Below are 19,322 nucleotides of genomic sequence, written 5' to 3' on the forward strand. Positions count from 1 at the left end.
GAGTATATGTGGGCTCATGTTGACAACCAATAGATGTATCTTCTTTTATTCGTTTGCAAAACTATGTGACAGCTATGTGAGATCTTTTTATTTTCATTTGGCTTGTGATAAACTGTGCAATTTTATTCGGTCCAAAACAATTTTATTTTGATTCAAACTTTGCAATCATGAAAAAATGAAGGTCCAGACAACCACGCCGGCACATATGAGTCGGCGCGTTGGGTGTCCTGCATTTAAAACAGGGCGGACGCCGGGCGGCCGGCCGACCCAAATGTACAAAAAGGGGAGGAAATCTCGGTCCGTTTGGACCGCCCCGTTGGAGTTGCTCTTCGGCCATTGCCTTTCGTCCCACCTGTCACGCAAACCTTTTGAGGCCTTGATAGTGGACTACGCCGCGACCTGGTCCACGGAGAGAGAACGCCATGGTGGCTCGCAGGTTCGTAGTCCGGCAGGTCCCCGCCGACGAGGAGCACACGGTCGAGTACGACACGGAAGACGGACTCGACGTCCTCCGGTTTCAGATCTTCTCGCTCACCTCCGTCCCGCCCGACCTCCAGAAGGTTCGATCCCCGCCCCGACGACACACACTCCGCGATCATCCGGGTGCTTTCGCTCTGCTGTTCGCTGATCCGGCGTGGTGCCCGTGCAGATCGTAGTGGAAGCGGATGGCTCCGTGGTCGACGACGGCACCGACCTCGAGTCAATTCCCGAGGGCCTGTGCCTCATGTCCATTTACGAGGGGGAGGACGCGGACGCGGCTTCGGCGGCGGCGCCGGCGCAGGAGAAGTCCGACGAGGAACTGGTGAGGTTGATTGAGGTGCAGTTTCCCAGACCACTCACACCCCGCGATCATCCGGGTGTTTTGGCTCCGCTGTACTCTGATCCGGCGTAGTGCCCGTGCAGATCAAGGTGGAGGCGGATGGCTCCGTGGTCGACGACGGCACCGACCTCGAGTCCATTTCTGAGGTCCTCCGCCTCGTCCCCGTCGGCGAGGGGGGTGACGTGGACGCAGCTGCGGCTGCAGCTGTGAGGGCGCAGAAGAAGTCCGACGAGGAGCTCGCGATGATGATTCAGGTGCGGTTTCGTTATGACATCCCTGGCTGTATCGGATGGTCTAGTGCGGCATGGAATTGGTCCAAGGGTTGGTCCTGGTCAGTGTGCAAATTGATCTGGTAATCTAGTTCACGCGATGGCTTTGGAGTTTGGAGTTTGGGTTGGACTAGGGTGAAACATGGGCACTGCATTTTACCGCATTGCAGTTTGGATGGTATCGGCAGGTCTTGTACTGTTTACATTTGTTAAAGATCATTTCTGTTTGATTGGGCAGTGAAAAGGGCAAGAGCTATGCTCGATTTTCATACCTGCATCTGTTCAAACTTGCATAAATGTAGTTTGAGGGCAGCAAACAATTGCATCCCTTGTTTAAATACTTGAGTACTTCACCTAGGGGAAAAGAGAGAGAGAAGGAAATCCAAACATCGATCCCCTTTTGAACATAGGAATAGGATGTCATGAGTCATGACATGCTAAATCATACAGGAATTGGAAACACTGGAATTGGTAATAGAAGTTGTTTGATTGCTCCACATGATAAACACATTTTCCAAGAGGGCTACCCTCTTCGCCTACGAAGCACTGACATGACGACATGGATATGGCGATATGGGTACGGGGATACGGGATAAGGCAATTTCCAGAAACAGCAATACGGCGATGCGGCGAGTATAGATAAATAATTAATAAAATGGCATGTTATAAAGACAAAGAATAATTAAATGCATGAGATGAGATCAAAATACTGCCCCATAAGTTGCATCCATGCCTCGTTTCATCAAGTCCTCGTCTCGATGACTGAATGATCATCAATTTACTGAATCCTCATGGTACTTGCAAAATACATCATATGCTAGTATTAGAATTTGAAATATACATAACACTTGAGCATGAAAAGCTGAAAACAGTAAAGACGTTGGCTCGTAGCTTGCTTACCCAATGATACATGCTTGATGCTTCCCAGCCTCTCAACTGAAGATTGGCCTGCAGATGTCATTGTCAGTATTTCACTCCCTAGCACTAGCTGCAACATCAGCAGGTCAGCAGCAAATCATAGTTGATACAGCAGAGGCCAGCACCCAGTGCCCAGCTGCAGCTAGCAAGCACGCACACAAGTACAGAACAAGTACGCAGACAGACACACCAAGCACGAACGCACGCCGCAGCAAGCACACACACAGCCAGCACGCACGCACTCGGCAGGAAGCACACACAGAATCAGTACGCAGCAAGCCAGCAAGAGTGGGAGGACCAGACACCACGGAAGGGGCGGGGGGGGGGGGGGGGCACCTTGCTGGTGACGGCCAACAGGCGGCAGCGAGACGAGTCCACGGAGCGGCGAGGCGAGTCCAGATGACTGCAACAGAATCCAGGCAGTGGCGGCGGTGGTAGCAACTCGGCGGCGCACTCGTGCGGTCGCACCTGAATCCTCGATCCAATCTGCTGCACAACAAACTGCGAGAGAGAGTGCTGGCTGTTTAGGGTTATGACTTTGCGAGTGCTGGAGTGGGCTTTTACTGGGCTTCCTGTGTCGCTGACGTGTTGGCGGCGTATCGGCACTTTTTTTCTTTTGTCTTAAATCGAAAATCACGATACCCCAGGGATACGCATATCGCTGCGGTATCATGCTTATCGCCGCATCGGTGACGTACAGGACGGGGATACACAGGTTTTGCACGTATCGGTGCTTCGTAGCTCTTTGCGATGATTCTATAGATTTTGGGTGTAGGAAAGCAGTCCGTAGGAATTTGGGAAGTTCTTTCATTCCTTTGAACCAAAGGGCACTTATATATAACTATGCTTACTGATTTTTTCTTAGGAGGAAGAAGAGGCACTTCTACTGCAACAGTACAGCATACAAAGTGACGGAGGAGAGGTTTTCAGAGAAAGAGTTGAGCCATACATGCGCCAGGTTCTGAAGGTATGTAATTGGAATACTTTTCATGTGCAAAGCATTCCTTAATATTGTGGTTGTTTCTGGTTCTTGTTTGCTGACACTCATTTTGGATGTAGTACGAGGATCCGGTGCGTCAGGAATCAGCTCTGAAAACGGTTCCTGTAGATGAACTTAAGGAGAAGGCGCTGATTTCACTGGCCAAGGTTTCTGTTAGTTACCTTTTTTTTTTGTCTTGATGTTCTCTATATTTCTATAGAACTATGTTTTCTGGTACAAGTTTGGCTCCATAGGAAGTTGTCGTATTTTACTATTATAAATTTTAACACCATGACTGCGTCTGGATATTTTTGTTGTCGTAATGGTGTGGATTGCTATATCAAGTTCTATGTTTGAAGGGATGTCTTGTCAGAAATTCTCATACAAGATTCTTTCGTAGGAAGGGATCTTCAGTCCTTCGAAAAATGAAGAGGATCATGCCTTTCTGTTGCAATTGCTTTTCTGGTTTAAGCAATCATTCAGGTTATTGAAACATTCTCATGACTCTTTTTTTGGTTATTTCTTTCTGCAGATGATTAGTGTCTTGTGTCTGATATGGTTTCATGAGAGTAATTACCGCTGGGAGGATCGCCGGGTGTTAGCTGTTGGATAAATGAGCAACTGACTTTACTGAGGGCCAAAGGCCAGTACATATACATGTGTGTCAAAGTGCAGAAAACCCCTTATACAACGGGGATATACCGAAAAGGGACTATACACATCTAACACCCCCCCTCAAACTCATGGTGGATCAACAACACTGAGTTTGGAGAGGAAAAAGGTATGCTGCGCTCGAGTCTGTGCCTTTGTGAAGAAGTCAGCCAACTGTAACTCCGAGGGCACATAGTGAAGAGCGAGAGTCTGATCCTGCACAGCAGCACGCACAAAGTGGGCATCCACACCGATGTGCTTGGTGAGCTCATGCTTCACCGGGTCACGCGCAATACTGATAGCACCAGTACTGTCTGACAGTAAGGGAGTCGAGGTAGTAGCCAACACACCAATATCCTCAAGTAACCATCACAACCAGATCACCTCAGCCGTCAACATAGCCATGGCTCGCAACTCAGCCTCCGTACTCGAGCGAGAAACTGCAGTCTGTTTCTTTGTCTTCCAGGCAATCAGAGAGCCACCAAGAAAGACACAGTAGGCAGACAGCGAGCGTCGATCAGAGGGATCGCTAGCCCAGGTAGCATCGGAGTAAGCCTGGAGCTCAAGAGAACTGGAGCGAGGAAAGAAAAGGCGCTGAGAGATCGTGCCACGAAGATATCGTAGAACACGAAGAAGGTGACTATAGTGGACAGAGGTGGGGGCTGAAACAAACTGACTCAGGATGTGAACGGGATAGGAGATGTCAGGACGCGTAACAGCAAGATAGACAAGGCTACCAACGAGGTGACGATAGCGAGTGGGATTAGGAAGAGGGTCACCATCAGAGGCACGAAGCTGAACGTTGAGCTCCATAGGAGTCACAACAGTGCGGTCATCACTGAGAGCAGCGCGAGCAAGAAGATCCTGAATGTATTTCTCTTGAGAGATGTAGAATCCATCAGAGGTGGAGGAGATCTCAATCCCAAGAAAATAGCGAAGAGGACCAAGATCAGTCATGAGGAACTGCTCGTGAAGACGGGCCTTAACAAAGGCAATGTAATCAGTGTCGTCACCAGTGATGATCATGTCATCAACATAGAGAAGGAGAAGAGTCCGACCACGAGGAGACATGTGAACAAACAGCGCGGGATCATGGTCACTGGGCAAGAAACCAGCCGCGGTCACCACAGATGCGAAGCGCTCAAACCAGGCGCGAGGGGACTGTTTGAGACCATAGAGAGCGGCGAAGCCTACAGACCATACCATCAGGAGCATAGTACCCCGGTGGTGGCTGCATATAAACCTCCTCACGCAACTCACCATTGAGAAAAGCGTTCTGAACATCAAGTTGGGAGATAGACCACTGACAAACAGAAGCCACAGCAAGAAGAGTGCGGACAGTGGTCATGTGGGCCACAGGAGCGAAAGTCTCATCATAATCGCGCCCCTGCTCCTGCTGAAATCCACGGGCCACAAGACGAGCTTTGTAGCGCTCAAGAGAACCATCAGAGCGAGTCTTAATCTTGTAGACCCACTTACAGGTGATGGGACGGACACTGGAAGGGAGGGGAACGAGATCCCATGTGCCAGAGCGCTCAAGGGCAGCAAGCTCCTCGGCCATCGCAAGCTGCCATTCAGGCTGAGTCATGGCAGTGCGATAGAAAGTGGGCTCAGTCAAAACAGAGAGGCCGTACCGATCAGGGGAGTAGCGATCAGGCGGAGGGCGAGGCCGAGCACGGAGGTTATGAGCCGGAGGGGATGTAAGAGGAGGTGCACCCGAGGAGGTGGAAGGCTCGTCAGAGGCAATATCCTCAGTATGAGGACGTCGAGTATAGTGGAGAGGAAATGGTGAGAGAGGGCGACAGACTAGAGAGAAGGGGGGAGGGGTGAAGGTGGAGGAGGGAGAAGACGGGGTCGGAGGTGAAGGAGAAGGAAGGAGAGGTGCAGGCGGAGGAGGAAAGACATGAGGAGGCACATAGCGGGGTGTATCAGGAAGAAGGAAGGAAAGATCATCCACAGAGAAGCTCGAGGTAGAAGGACGTGGGTAGTAAGAGCGAGACTCGTCAAAGGTCACATCACGCGAGATGCGCAAACGACGACCAACAGGATCCCAGCAGCGATAGCCCTTATGCTCATCATTGTAGCCAAGAAACACACACTCAACCGATTGAGCAGTCAGTTTGGTGCGTTCTCGCGGGGCAAGGACATAACACACATCCAAACATACGAAGAGCGGAGTAGTCAGGAGAGCGACCAGTGAGACACTCGATAGGGATACCACCCTGCAGAGCAGTCGATGGCTGTATGTTGATGAGGTAGGTGGATGCAGAAACAGCCTCAGCCCAAAAGTGGGGTGGAAGAGAAGCGGCAATCAACAGAGCACGAGCCGTCTCAAGTAGATGACGATGCTTACGTTCAGCAACGCCATTCTGAGCATGAGCACCAGGACACGAGAACTGGGCAAGAGTACCCTGTTCCGCAAGAAAACCACGCAACAGCTGGGAGATAAACTCACCAGCGGAGTCAGCACGAAAAGTGCGAATGGGCGTGGAAAACTGGGTGTGAACCATGGCAGCAAAACGTTTGTATATAGAGAGAACCTCGCTACGAGATTTCATGAAGTAGAGCCAAGTGTAGCGAGAGAAATCATCAATAAACAAGATATAATAGCGATGACCACCTTTCGAATCAAAGGGAGCAGGACCCCAGACATCAGAATGCACTAAGTCAAACGGACGCTGAGATACAGACTCACTAGTAGGGTAAGGTAACTGAGTCTGTTTGCCAAGTCTGCAACCATTACAATGTAAGGAGACATCTCCAGATACAGACCCTAAGAGGCCCTGACGAACTAAAGAAGACAAGCGAGAGCCACAGATGTGACCAAGGCGATGATGCCACTGCTGGAAGGACGCAGACGAAGAGGCAGCAAGAGCATGGGAGCTGGCAAGAGTGGTGGCAGCGGAAGGAACACGAAGCCAGTCAACCTCCCAAAGGCCCTCTGACTCACGGCGCCGAGGGCCAGCACCAACCAAAGCCTTGGTGCGTCGATCCTGAATGGAGCAAGAGTCGGTATCAAGAAGACACGACAACCAGAATCAGTAAGTTGAGCAGCGGAAAACAGATTCATGGTAAGACGAGGAACATGCGAGACACCAGAAACAGAAAAGGAGGGAGTGGAAAGAACGCCTCGACTAGCAACAGGAAGAGGTGTGCCATCGGCGGTAAGAACATTAACAGGCGAATCAAGAGGTCGGAGAGAAGACAACACAGAAGAATCAGAAGACATGTGGAAGGAGGCTCCAGAATCCAAAACCCATGAAGATGTACCTGACTGTGTAGATGCCTGCGGTGGTGGAGAGGTGGCTGCAGTCACAGCAACAGCTGAACCAGTCGACGTAGAGCCTGAGGAAGCCAGGAGGCGTTTGAGCCTCACAATGTCCTGGTCAGTGAGTGATGGAGTCGAGGAAGATCCAAGAGTCCCATTGGAAGAGGAGCGCCGCTGGTCTCGCTTCTTCTCACGGCAATCAGACTCTGGGTGACCGGGCCGAGAGCAGTAGCCACAGAAGGTATCACGGCGCGACCGGCCCCTCTCAGTGTAAGCAGGGCGACTCACCCCCCTGAAGGTGTGGGGAGGAGCGGTGGAGCGGTGAGCCGAGCAGACGACACAGGAGCCCGAGCAGCCAACACAGACGGGACCACCAGCAAACCAGCAGAGCGAAGGCGGGTCTCCTCAGCACGAAGCTCAGCAAGTACCTCCGAGATGGGAACACGACCACGAGCAAGCAAATGTGCACGTCTGGGCTCAAACTCAGAGCGGAGACGAGATAAGAACTCATGGACCCGCTGAAACTCCAGATCAGACCGAGTAGTCTGACAGCAACGACAGGTGCCACAAACAACTGTCCGAAGAGAGTCAAGCTGACGCCAGATGGCAGAGCACTGTGAATAGAACTCATCAACAGAGGAATCACCTTGCTGGAGGGCGTGCTCCTGACGTACCACGGAGAGATAGAGAGCATCACCAGAGGGCTGATAGCGCTGACAAAGGTAAGACCACATCGCTGCAATTGTGCCAAGTCCCATGAATTCCGAAGCAAACTGAGGAAGGACACTGGCAGTAAGAACAGCAGCAGCACGAGCATCATCATTGCACCATTGAGTGTAAGCAGACAGATCATCCCGGTACGCCGAAAGAGCATTGGAGTAAGCAGATACCTGCTGATCATAGGCATCAACTGCCGCATCATCAAGGGCCTTAGCGGCGTCCCGGTCGGCCTGAGAAGCCTCAGGAGCAAGTACCGGCGGCACCGGCGGGATTGGAGCCACAGGCGCAACGGGGCATGGCGGGCAGGGAACCTCGCCAGAAAGAACACCCCAGAGAAGAAGACCACGCATGTGGATGCGCATGAATCCCACAAACTCAGCATAGTTGGTGCCATCGAAGATCACTGAGCACCGTGGAACAGCAACATAGCCCGAAGAAGACATGAGGGGACTCTGTTGTCTCCTCTGTTTTTTTTTGGTCAACTCTCTGAAGAGGCCCGGATTGGGATCGGGCTGGAGGACGAGCGAGGGAATCCCGCTCGATCAGAAGCGCGAGGGCGGGCGGCTTGAGCTTCGCTCGGCCCGAAGCAGGGGGAACGAGCGAGACGGGGAGGCCCGGCGTCCTGGCTTGATTTGGAGCGGGGATCGAGCGAGCGGGACCGCGGGGATTGAGCGGGCGGGGCTTGCCCGGCGGCCTGGCTCGATCCGGAGCCGGGGCGGAGTCCCCGCGTGAACGGGCAAGGGCCTGGAGCAGGCAGCCGCGGGGAGCAGCGGCCGGGCAGCAGCGGGGGCGCCGGCGGCCAGGAGGACCAGGAGCGTGGGCGGCGCGGCCGGAGAAGAGGAGCTCCGGGCGCAGCAGGAGGGCCTGGTCCGGGCAGGCGGCAGGGACAGGTGCCTGATCCGGCCAGCCAGCAACGGAGTGGGCTGGAACGGCAGGATTCGAGGGAGGCTAGGAGGGGAGCGCACGGAGTTGCGTCGTGCGAGAGAGGGAGGCAAACCTAGCATCTGATACCATGTTGGATAAATGAGCAACTGACTTTACTGAGGGCCAAAGGCCAATACATATACATGTGTGTCAAAGTGCAGAAAACCCCTTATACAACGGGGATATACCGAAAAGGGACTATACACATCTAACATTAGCTAACTGATAAGAGGGTTTAGATTAGGGATTACGAGTATGAAGTAGATGTGAGATAGATCGTAACTCTTCTTGCTTGATTAATTCATTTCGAGAGGTCATCCTTATATATAGAGGCCCAACAACTCAAACCTAGGTAGCAAACTAATATCTTCTTTATAATTAGTTTATTAAATGGTACGATTCCTAACTTAAAAGAACAGGAATATATCCATATATCCCTTAACTGGAGCCCAAGATAGCATGTGGGTGGCCAACCCACGTGACAGCTATCATATATATATTCTATGGCATTGCTTTTGCCATTTTAGATTACTAGCAAAAATGCCCGTGCGTTGCAACGGGAGAAAAAATTAACGTGAATATAGTAAGGATTGTATGTGTAAACATAACTTCCAGTGTGTTACAATGAGAGAAATTAAAATTGTCTCAAATTTGGTAAGGACAGTAAGTGCAAGCAACACATCACATGTCATCCGTTGTAACTGAAGAAAAAATTAGCGCGGGTTTAGTAAGAATTGTATATGCAAATACAATGAGGAAAAAAAATGGCACAATTAAAATCCATGCCCGCTGCTGCTAAAAATCTATGCAGCCCCACACTGTTGGGGTTAATTAATCCTCAAATTGTTGTCTCCTTTAGTTAGGTCCTCCGATGCGATTAGTGCGATTCATATTTCCTTAAAAAATTTCATGTGATCAGTGCCCAATCAATCGGGTGCAGCTTCCTTCTTTAGGAATGCATGGCAGCCCTCAATCCTGGGAATCATATCATATTTCCTTTAATTTCTTCATGTGATTTTTAAAGATCTGTTCTCATTCTTTGTTTGTTGACTCCCGATTCCGCTCGTGGATCAGAGCAACTTGGAACGTGTATGAATTGATGAAATTCAATGTAAAAAAGCGAGGTGGGACTATTCAAGTGCAAAATGAACCAGAACTTCTCGTGAAGTTATATGTTACCTCAGTTTTTTTAGGGGTATATGTTACCTCAGTGGGTTGTGACCCTTGGACGTTAGGGGCTGATCATGATCGATTCCTTCACAGGACAAATCATTTTTTGGATCATTTAGCAGGCCCAATTCGATCGGACAGGCAGGCCTCCAACGGCGTGTCATTTGGGCCGTATTTTCTGTCGAAAAGGGGCAGTGTTTTTGGCCCAAGTCCTGTCAAACACAGATCCATGCCCCGCTTAAATTACGTAGAATATGTATCTATGCATGATCCTTAGCTGGCTTAGTTGGTTTGCGAGCTTATGATTGAGGCCGTGGTGCTGAGTTCGATTCCCCATCGGCGCACATTTTTTCTCTCATTACAAAAAAATTGAAACGTTTTTCTACCACTTAGACATAACCTGCGGGTTAATTACATAAAATAGCAGGGTCTTTTTTATAAAATAGTATGACGGTGAACCCGACAGAGTCAATCCGTGCTTTATTATTATTAGGGAAAGATATAGAAGAACCTTGAATTTAGTTTCTAAAAAGTAATGCTATTTGGAACATCGAACAGTGTTGTCAAAGAAGTCAAGCAAAGCAAAATGCCTCAGTGATTAGTATGTCCATAACAAATATCCAGTGGTACTTGCATGGCTTCACTTGAGCCCGTGGAACATAGAGATTAAACACTATCTTTTTGAACTTCATCGAGCCTTATTATGGTATTATCAGTGGTATTTTTGTTTCGATTTCTATACTTCCACGTCACTCAGTACACACCATACAGGTTGAACAGCTTAAGATAGAACTCATATACACTTCATCTTTTAACGTTGATGCTTATCTTTGCAAATGGGTTAACAATGATGCTTATGTTGCATATTGGTTAACAGTGATCCTTGTCCTTGCAGATGGGTTAATGCACCAGCTTGTGACATCTGTGACCGTGAAACATCTATGGTTGGAATGGGAAACCCACTTCCCTCAGAAATTGAATTCGGTGCCTCCCGTGTCGAGATCTATAGGTAGCATTCAGTAGAATTTTATTTAGTTGGACTTCTGCTATCTTAATTCAAATTTATTTTTAGAACGGTCATGTTTCCTTCAACAACTTGCAAAATTGATATCCAAGTAAATGACAATTCCACATCTTGAAGCCTGGTTATTTATGTACTAGCAATTTGGCTAGGTTCATCTTTTTGGGTGAGATGTGATACCACTTATTTTGGAGGAACAAAAGTTATGAAAAATTCTGGAGTTCTCTAATAGCATTCACGTGCTATGCATTTACCTTGCTACACATTTTCTGATAAACTTTTTACCCACACGTCCAGAAATGAAAAGGAAAAATTCTGCTTTGAATGTAATTGGAAGCTGTCGATTTAAATTTGCTCCTGTCTGCAGCAGGATCTAATGTGTGGACCAAATTTGGATCTGAAATTTCGTATCACGGGTAGATGCATCTTGTGCTCTGCTAGATCTCACCTAAAGGCCTACCCAAGTTACCCCTTGGTTACATATGCTATCTTATTTTGGTGTGCTCTCATCACCTTCATGTTCATTGTCTGTCAAGTATAATTCCGGGAAATTATGTACCCTGCAACTGTTCCTGCAGCATAAGACAAATTCTTTTTGCGCTTCTGTGTGTCATCTCTATCTGAATAACCATGGTTGTCAGGATCTGGATCAGGATCCTAGGCAGGATCATTTGCAGGTTGACATGATCAGTATTTTTATATTTTATGAGCACGATAAGATGCTAGTTAGAGCTCTGGAATGGCCCCACAGCGCTGTAGTATTATAAGATCCTACATACCAGAACTGTACTTCTATCCTTTTAATACTTCATCTCCTCGCACCTGGTGCTGTACTGTCAGTACTTTTACAACTTCATTTGCCTATATATACTATTTTTAGGTGCAACCATTGTTCGAGCATCACCCGTTTCCCAAGGTACAATGATCCGCATAAGGTATGAGTAAGCTGTCCTAGCCTCCTGTGATCCTGGTAGTGGGTGTGTATTTTTTAAACCAAGCTGGAAATTAACATTTGTCGCTTTTTTGTAAGCTTATACAAACTAGGAAAGGACGCTGTGGAGAATGGGCGAATTGCTTCACATTCTACTGTCGGGTTTTTGGATATGAAGCTCGTTTGGTTAGTTTCATAATGCTCATAATCGTATTAGCTTCAGTAATGATTATGGTTTCCTTCACTGTAAGTGATTCCACATTTGTCAAATGGTTTGACGGCCTTCCGTATCTGGCATATTCATTCATATTCGGTGGTTTAGTTGAATGCAGAATTATCAAATGTCAACATTATTCAGTTACTGAATTGTTAGTATGAAACAATTGGTTGGATTTCCCACTCAATTAATCATTGAAATAACATGTGCTAATATTATGATTATATGAGACACTGAAGTTCTGAACACTACCTGGTCAAAAAAAATACTGAATGCTAGACTAGATTCGTAACTGATTATATCTCTTGAAAAGGTTCCAGTCTCTGCTTCTTGTGAGTATTCTTTTTCATCATTCAGTTGCTTTGTTTTCTCCAAAAACCACTTATTGGAGTGCTCGTCCAATCGCCATATTGCTGCCTTGACTGGTCTTTGCTCTTAGTGTAGTTCAATAAATATGCTTCTTTACAAAGGCAATTTAAGTTCTGCTACAATTCTGTTTTTAGCAAATGAATCCCTAAATTTTTTATTCTACTGTGGTCAACAACTGAACATGCCTATTCTTTACTTTACAGATTCTGGATTTCACTGATCATGTTTGGACAGAATGTTTTTCAAACCTCTATGGGAGGTTAGTATGACCTATCCACCACTGCTTCAAATGCAGTATTTTATTTCCATTTTTATTAATGCCACAGTTCTGGAATGTTTAGATGGATTCACTTAGATCCATGCGAAGGAGTCTATGATAATCCCTTGCTGTATGAGAAAGGGTAAAATACAATCCTACTCAACTGATTTCTGCATATTATTTTGACACATAATTCATCTAATAGTTTGTCTAATTTCACTTCATATTGATGTTGTGTTGTATCGATTTTCTAGGTGGAACAAGAAATTAGATTATGCAATTGGTATCTCAAAAGATGGAGTACATGATATAACAAAACGCTACACCAGAAAGTGGCATGAGGTAGAATTTTCTTGCTTGGTTAGGGGCTGCGTTGGGGGTAGGGGGGCTGTATTGGCGCGCGCGCGCGCGTGTGTGTTGGGAACGATCTTTGTTGTTTTTGAAGAAATTGTTCTCATTTTTACCTAATGTGCCATGCGGCTTTACATTTGCAGGTTCTCTCTAGGCGGACCATTACCTCCGAGGATACAGTTTCAGCTATTCTGATGAATATAACTAGAAAGTGTCGCAGTGGATTGTCAAGTGATGAACTCTTAGCCTTAGAAAACCGTGACAGGAAAGAGTCCGAGGAACTTAGTAAAGCTACCTATCTTGAAGTTAACAACAGCATATCTCTACCTGGAAGGCAAAGTGGTTCTGCGGAATGGAGAGCAGCAAGGTCAGAATTGGGCCAAGCAGACTCACTCAGTTGCTCGTCGTGTCCTATTCGGAGATGTGTGGATGCTCATGTTTCAAAAATACATGATGCTCTTTCAGCTATTCTTTCTCATTTTTGTGATAATAACATCCCTAATGAAAGAATCATTGAAGTTATCGTCACATTGAGGAGCTTGATGCAAAATCTTAAAGATGCCAACTTCAAAAGCAGGAGAGTCGCATTAGATCAAAAATCGCAGCAAATTTTTGAGATACTTCCCTCTGCTGAAAGGTTGCTTTCTGCTATTTCTTTAAAAGCAGAGTTACACACTGTTAGAGATCCATCCGTGGCCACAGATGGAAATCTAATACATACATCCTTAGCATTACCAGTAGCACTAGATGCAGTTGATGAGATACTAAGTAACTATAAGAGCGGTATCTTTTACACAAAAGGTCATCAATTCCCAAGAGGCAATAGACTCTGTTCAGGTTCAGTCCTTGCAAGCAGTGAGCAGCTCCCAATTGGAATTGTATGTGTTGCAAATTAATCATTTTTATGTATCCATTTATCAGGGTTTGCCCTAAAATATTGAAATCATTTCAGGCAACAGCAGCCTTTGACGGCATTCGCTTGTCCAAATGGGAAGAACCTGATGGAGCCAAAGGTAATTTGGTGCTACCAATATAACTTGTTCACAATCTTATCATTCATTTTCTTTATAAAATACTACTCCACCCGTCCCACAATATAAGATAGTTTTTCAAGCTAACATATAAGACGTTTTTGCATTTCAGTTCAATTGAACTGCAAAAACATCCTATATTTAGTTACAGAGGTAGTAGCATATATTTTCTCGTTTGTACTCCTGTGATTTTTTTTCGAAACAGGGTTTCCCCCCGCTTTAGATTATAAAGCAACGGCCACAGAAAGCCAGCACAATTTTCATGTCATATGCAGCCAACCAGTTTTTGACAGTAGTGTCTGGTCAACTGTCGAGCTGATGTTCTGCAGAATTTTCATGTTGTGCTTAAGAACGCTATTGAATTGTTCCAACTACTTATGATTGATTGATTGGGGAATTTTATTGATTTGCTGTATGGCAAAATCAATTTGCAGGATGTTGGCTAATGTACAAGGTACATGGTGGCCAAACTTGTGAGTTGGAGTCATATGATTTGATGTCAGCTAATGATGCTCCCGAGAGGGATCCAATGGACTGGTACATTTACTAAAAAAAACTGTTCCTTGGCTGTCTGATGTGATTCTATTCTGTATAATGACCATCGAACTTATGCTGTATGGTATGCGCGTAAAATAACTCATGAGTGCCTGTCATGGGCCTATAGCCCTACAACTACAGGGGATACACCAGGCCAAGGCAGGGCATCTCAATTGAACATCTTTATCTCCTGGGGATTTGTTAGGATTAGATTCCAGGTAAAGAATATTATTTACAGAAGTTGGAGATAGCCTGCTAAGGGGATGAGACAGCCACCACAGGGAGGGCACATATCTATTATCAGTTAATCAGAGAATAATCCATTCTGTTTCCATACTCCTCCCGTTCCTACCCCTCTGGATATTCTGTGATGGAACATTTCCCTGCCATTTTAGTTGCTGTATCGCTGACAACATTGTTAATTTTAGTACTAACTTTTTATAAGATGTTTTTAGAGTCTATGACAGTGTTAAAAAACTTCTTACGTTAAGTTACAGAGGGACTAGTTTTTATGCGAACGGTGTTACTTGCTACTCAAGTTATTCATATTGTTAATAGAAGTTGCCTGCTAGAGAGTAGTACTCCTTCCGTCTCAAAATAAGTCTCTCAACTTTGTACTAGCTCTAGTACAAATTTGTACCAAGCTTGAGACAGTTATTTTGGGACGGAGGGAGTATGTCACTAGCTTTGCCTGAGGGAGTATGTCACTAGCTTTGCCTGCTTTTAACCTTCTTTGAAATGCGAGTAATTTTAACATGCTCCCTCTTACCCCCTCTTTTCACATGGGAGGTAAGAAGGTAAGAGTTAATCAGACCACTGCTTACTCAAATCATTATGCACTCTTACCTCTCGTGTGAAAGGGGGAGGTAAGAGGGACCATGCTAAAATTTGTCTTGAAATGTTAATATTCTGCAAGTCACTAACAATGTAGCATTGCAGGGTCCTTGAAGGGAGCACAGACCAAGGGTCTACCTGGAATACTATTGATGCTCGGAGTTCTGTAATCTTCGGCAGCCGTTTCTGTAGGAAATCATTTACTGTTGACAAGAGATACAAAGCAAGTGTACTTCGGTAGGTTTTATGGTTTATTATCGGCTGATATAGTCATGCTGCATTCTACGCATATTATTCTTGCGACTAAAAATAAGCTAAGCTTTGCTTGCCTTTGCCAGATTTCGGTTTCTACGTGGGAGAGAATCTAGTGCCAATCCAAGGTTTCAAATAGGATCCATCGACTTCTACGGGGAAACACACATGGCCTGATCGCAGGTGTTAATTTGTGTGTACAAAACCCAACAAAACCTTGTCGAATCATGCACATATCATGGCCAGTATTAAATGCAACCAATAATTGTACTGATTATCTTGGATGATTGTAAATTCCGCTTCTACTCTGGAAGAGGTTCCTTTCCTTTCTCCCTGTGAGCACCTGTGCATCGCCATTACTCCCGCTAGCTCCACTATGGGTTGGCACCTCGACTATCTCGTCATTCCCCCTCTTTGTCAAAAATGCGCTATGAGTGCAACTCCAACGGGGCGACACATTTCGTCCGCTGGCGTCCGTTTGGGTCGGCGTGGACACAAAAGTCAGCCCAATGCGCCGACCCAAACGGACGTGTGTCCGCTTTTCGTCCGCGGATGACCCATTTCCGGCTCATTTTTGAGCCGGATTTGCGTCGGCGCGGACACGAGACGGACGCGCATGTGCTCGCCTTCTCCCTCTGGGCCCGCTTGTCGGTGGCACATTGGCCTTTCCACATCCAACAACCATGCCCGCCTCCTTCGTCGCCGCCGCCGCCCATTTTTCGGTGACTCTGCCAGCTGTCGGCTCCCGCAACATCCTCTGAGCAACGTTACCACCTTCGACGTTGCCACTGTCGTCTTGCCGCTGGGAACCGACTGCTTCCCACCCCGACACCCCCACGACCAAGCATCCGCCTCGCCGTCCCCGGCCAGACCCTCATCGGCACGCTCGTCGGACGCCGGCAGGGCAACTAGCTGGTCCGTGCGCACCGCGACTCCCTTCGCCGGTCGTCTTCTTCGCGATGCCCGCAAACTGTTCGATAGTTTGCCAAGGTACAAAATGGATTCCGCCCACGAGTTTTCTTTTTCACAATTTCCTTTGCGACTCTGACGATTCGTCGTCCGATGACGAGGAGGAGATATTGGCTGCCGTGTTGGTCCATCACCACCTCAATAGCCAGCGGCCGTTGTTCCGTGGCTCCATTCCGGGCCACCTTCCGGCGTTGTATCGCAACCGGGAGAGCGGGCATTTCCTTCTTTGGAAGGATTACTTTGATACAACAAATCCGTTGTTCAAACATCAGAAATTCCGTCGTTGTTTCCATATGAGTAGGCATTTTTTCAACCGTATTAGAGAGGGGGTGGTCAGCTACGATGACTACTTCGAGTGCAAAGAGGATGCCGTTGGAAAGATTAGTTTCTCCTCTTATCAGAAATGTACTGCCGCCATTTGTTCGATAGTTTGCCAAGGTACAAAATGGACTCCGCCGACGAGTTCTTTTTTCAAAATTTCCTTTGCGACTCCGACGATTCGTCCTCCGATGACGAGGAGGAGATATTGGCTGCCGTGTTGGTCCATCACCACCTCAACAACCAACGGGCATTGTTCCGTGGCTCCATTCCGGGCCACCTTCCGGCGTTGAATCGCAACCGAGAGAGCAGACATTTCCTTCTTTGGAAGGACTACTTTGATACAACAAACCCGTTGTTCAAACATCAGAAATTCCGCCGCCGTTTTCCGTATGAGTAGGCATGTTTCCAACCGTAATAGAGAGGGGGTGGTCGGCTATGATGACTATTTCGAGTGCAAAGAGGATGCCGTTGGCAAGATTGGTTTTTCCTCTTATCACAAATACAATGCCGCCATCCGAATGCTTGCATACGAAGTGCCCGGTGATCTCATTGACGAGTACGTCCGTATGAGCGAGTCTACTTGCCTAGAGTCCCTGTATAAGTTCTGCAAGGCTGTTATTGCTGTGTTTGGCCCCGAGTACTTAGAGAGAGCCGACTGCTGAAGATACAACCCATTTGTTGGCGATGAATGCCAGCAGGGGCTTCCCAGGGATACTTGGTAGTATAGAATGCATGCATTGTGAGTGGAAGAACTGCCCTTCTGCTTGGCAAGGGCAGTATAAGGGCCATGTCAGGGCTTGCACTGTCATACTTGAGGCCGTGGTGTCTCAAGATCTCTGGATCTGACACTCTTTCTTTGGCATGGCCAGATCACACAATGATATCAACATGCTTCAGCGGTCGCCGGTGTTCGCTAGGCTTGCCGAAGGCAACAACCCACCGGTGAACTTTACTGTTAACAGGCACAACTACGACAAAGGATACTACCTTGGTGACGGTATCTATCTTCAGTGGACCACTATTGTCAAAACAATCCCCAATCCTGTTTGTTGAAATAGGGCGGCCAGCCGGCCACGTCGGCAGATATGGGTTGGCGCGTTGGGCGCACTGCCGACCCAAATCTAAAACAAGACGGACGCTGGGCGGGCGGCCGACCCAAACGGGCAAAAAGCGGACAAAATCGCCGTTCGTTTGGGTCGGCCTGTTGGAGTTGCTATGTGCATCTGTTGGCCTTCAATATCCTCGAGCCTCCAAAATGAAACGTCCCATTCAAGATCCTGACCCCATCGGCACAAACACCCCTTGTTCCCTAATGCTAACATAAGTGTCTCATATGGATAATACTTCTGATAGGATATGGTATCCTACCAGGTCTAGCTCGTATGTTTTAGGGGTGGAAAGGGGCTTGGCGAGGAGGAAGGCGAGGTCGCTGGCGCTGGGGCGTCATCGTCACGTGTGCGTGAGAGAGGGAGGGAGTAGGACGCGACGGCTAGGGTTAGGTCTCCCGGCTCCCTTCAGGAAGCCGAGCAAATATGATTGCTTCTGCTTAACTTCAAATGAGTCCTTACATGAGTTTATATAATCTTCAAATACGATAACTGGGCTAAGCCCCTAATAATAATAAGATAACTGGGCCAGGCCCCTAACTGCCTGGACTGTAGTATATGTCGGTCATAACATTTCTCCTCGCATGCACAAACAGCTTGTCCTCTAGGTGGAAGGCGGAAAAGCGCTTGCGTAGCTCCTCGAGGTGATCAATGGGCACCAAACACCTCCGCGCCAGCTGGGACGGGCAGGTCGCCGAGCCCGGCGACGGCGGTGTCCTCCTCAATGTAGTCCGCAGCCTCCAGGTAGAAGAGTTGCGGGCAGACATGGCCGGGCATGTAGGGCTTGTCGCAGTTGAAGCAAAACCCTTGGCGGCGACGCTCGAGTTGCTCGGCTGGGGTGAGCCGGAGGAACGGGTGCGCCGTGGTTGCGGCGAGGGGCGCCGCGGAAGCCTGAGCAGGCCGACCCTGCGTGGGAACTTTCGGTCGGGGTGGCGGCCCAGCGGCCCGGGGCGGTGACGCCTACTGGATGGCCACCTCACGACACTCGAAAGCGTGGGCGTAGTACATGGCCATCTGGAGGTCCTGTAGCCCGCGCATCTCCACGTCTACGCGGATGTGGTCCGGTAGGCCGCCGTCGAAGAGCTCAGCCCGCTGATGAGCCGAAACATCGGGGGCGTGGCACGCTAGTGCCTGGAAACGGTCGGCGAAGTCTTGCACTGTGGTGAGGAACCGAAGGCGCCCAAGCTTCGCCAGATGGCTCCCGTGTATAGGCAGACCAAAGCGCAAGAGGCAGAGATCGCAGAAATGCTCCCATGGTGGCATGCCGCCCTTGTCCTACTCGAGGGCGTAATACCACGTCTGGGCGGCGCCTCGTAGATGATAGGAGGCGATCCAGGTGCGGTCGGACGCGAGAGTGCGCGGCCCCCTGAAAAATTGGTCGCATTGGTTGAGCCAATTCAGGGGG

The 19,322-nt window shown here is 48.1% G+C and overlaps 1 protein-coding gene across 3 annotated transcripts; it reads left to right on the plus strand.

Annotated features, from left to right (window-relative positions):
* The first annotated feature begins 296 nt into the window (after window positions 1-296).
* On the plus strand, window positions 297-15,851 carry LOC123044749 (peptide-N(4)-(N-acetyl-beta-glucosaminyl)asparagine amidase). 3 transcript variants are annotated; one of them, XM_044467591.1, is made up of 17 exons: window positions 297-560; window positions 650-817; window positions 904-1,074; window positions 2,873-2,974; window positions 3,067-3,153; window positions 3,387-3,469; window positions 10,615-10,728; window positions 11,621-11,675; window positions 11,771-11,857; window positions 12,461-12,516; window positions 12,599-12,658; window positions 12,771-12,858; window positions 13,011-13,745; window positions 13,820-13,880; window positions 14,333-14,435; window positions 15,375-15,506; window positions 15,608-15,851. In XM_044467591.1, the coding sequence occupies exons 1-17, from the start codon at window positions 423-425 to the stop codon at window positions 15,696-15,698; spliced, it is 2,331 nt and encodes a 776-aa protein (XP_044323526.1). In that variant the 5' UTR covers window positions 297-422; the 3' UTR covers window positions 15,699-15,851. The 3 variants fall into 3 exon arrangements, 2 of the variants coding, with proteins under 2 accessions (XP_044323526.1, XP_044323527.1); XM_044467592.1 differs by having other exon boundaries at window positions 650-802; XR_006420302.1 differs by lacking the exon at window positions 14,333-14,435.
* Window positions 15,852-19,322: the final 3,471 nt, after the last annotated feature.

This window comes from Triticum aestivum, chromosome 2B, assembly GCF_018294505.1.
Source record: "Triticum aestivum cultivar Chinese Spring chromosome 2B, IWGSC CS RefSeq v2.1, whole genome shotgun sequence".
NCBI lineage: Eukaryota > Viridiplantae > Streptophyta > Magnoliopsida > Poales > Poaceae > Triticum > Triticum aestivum.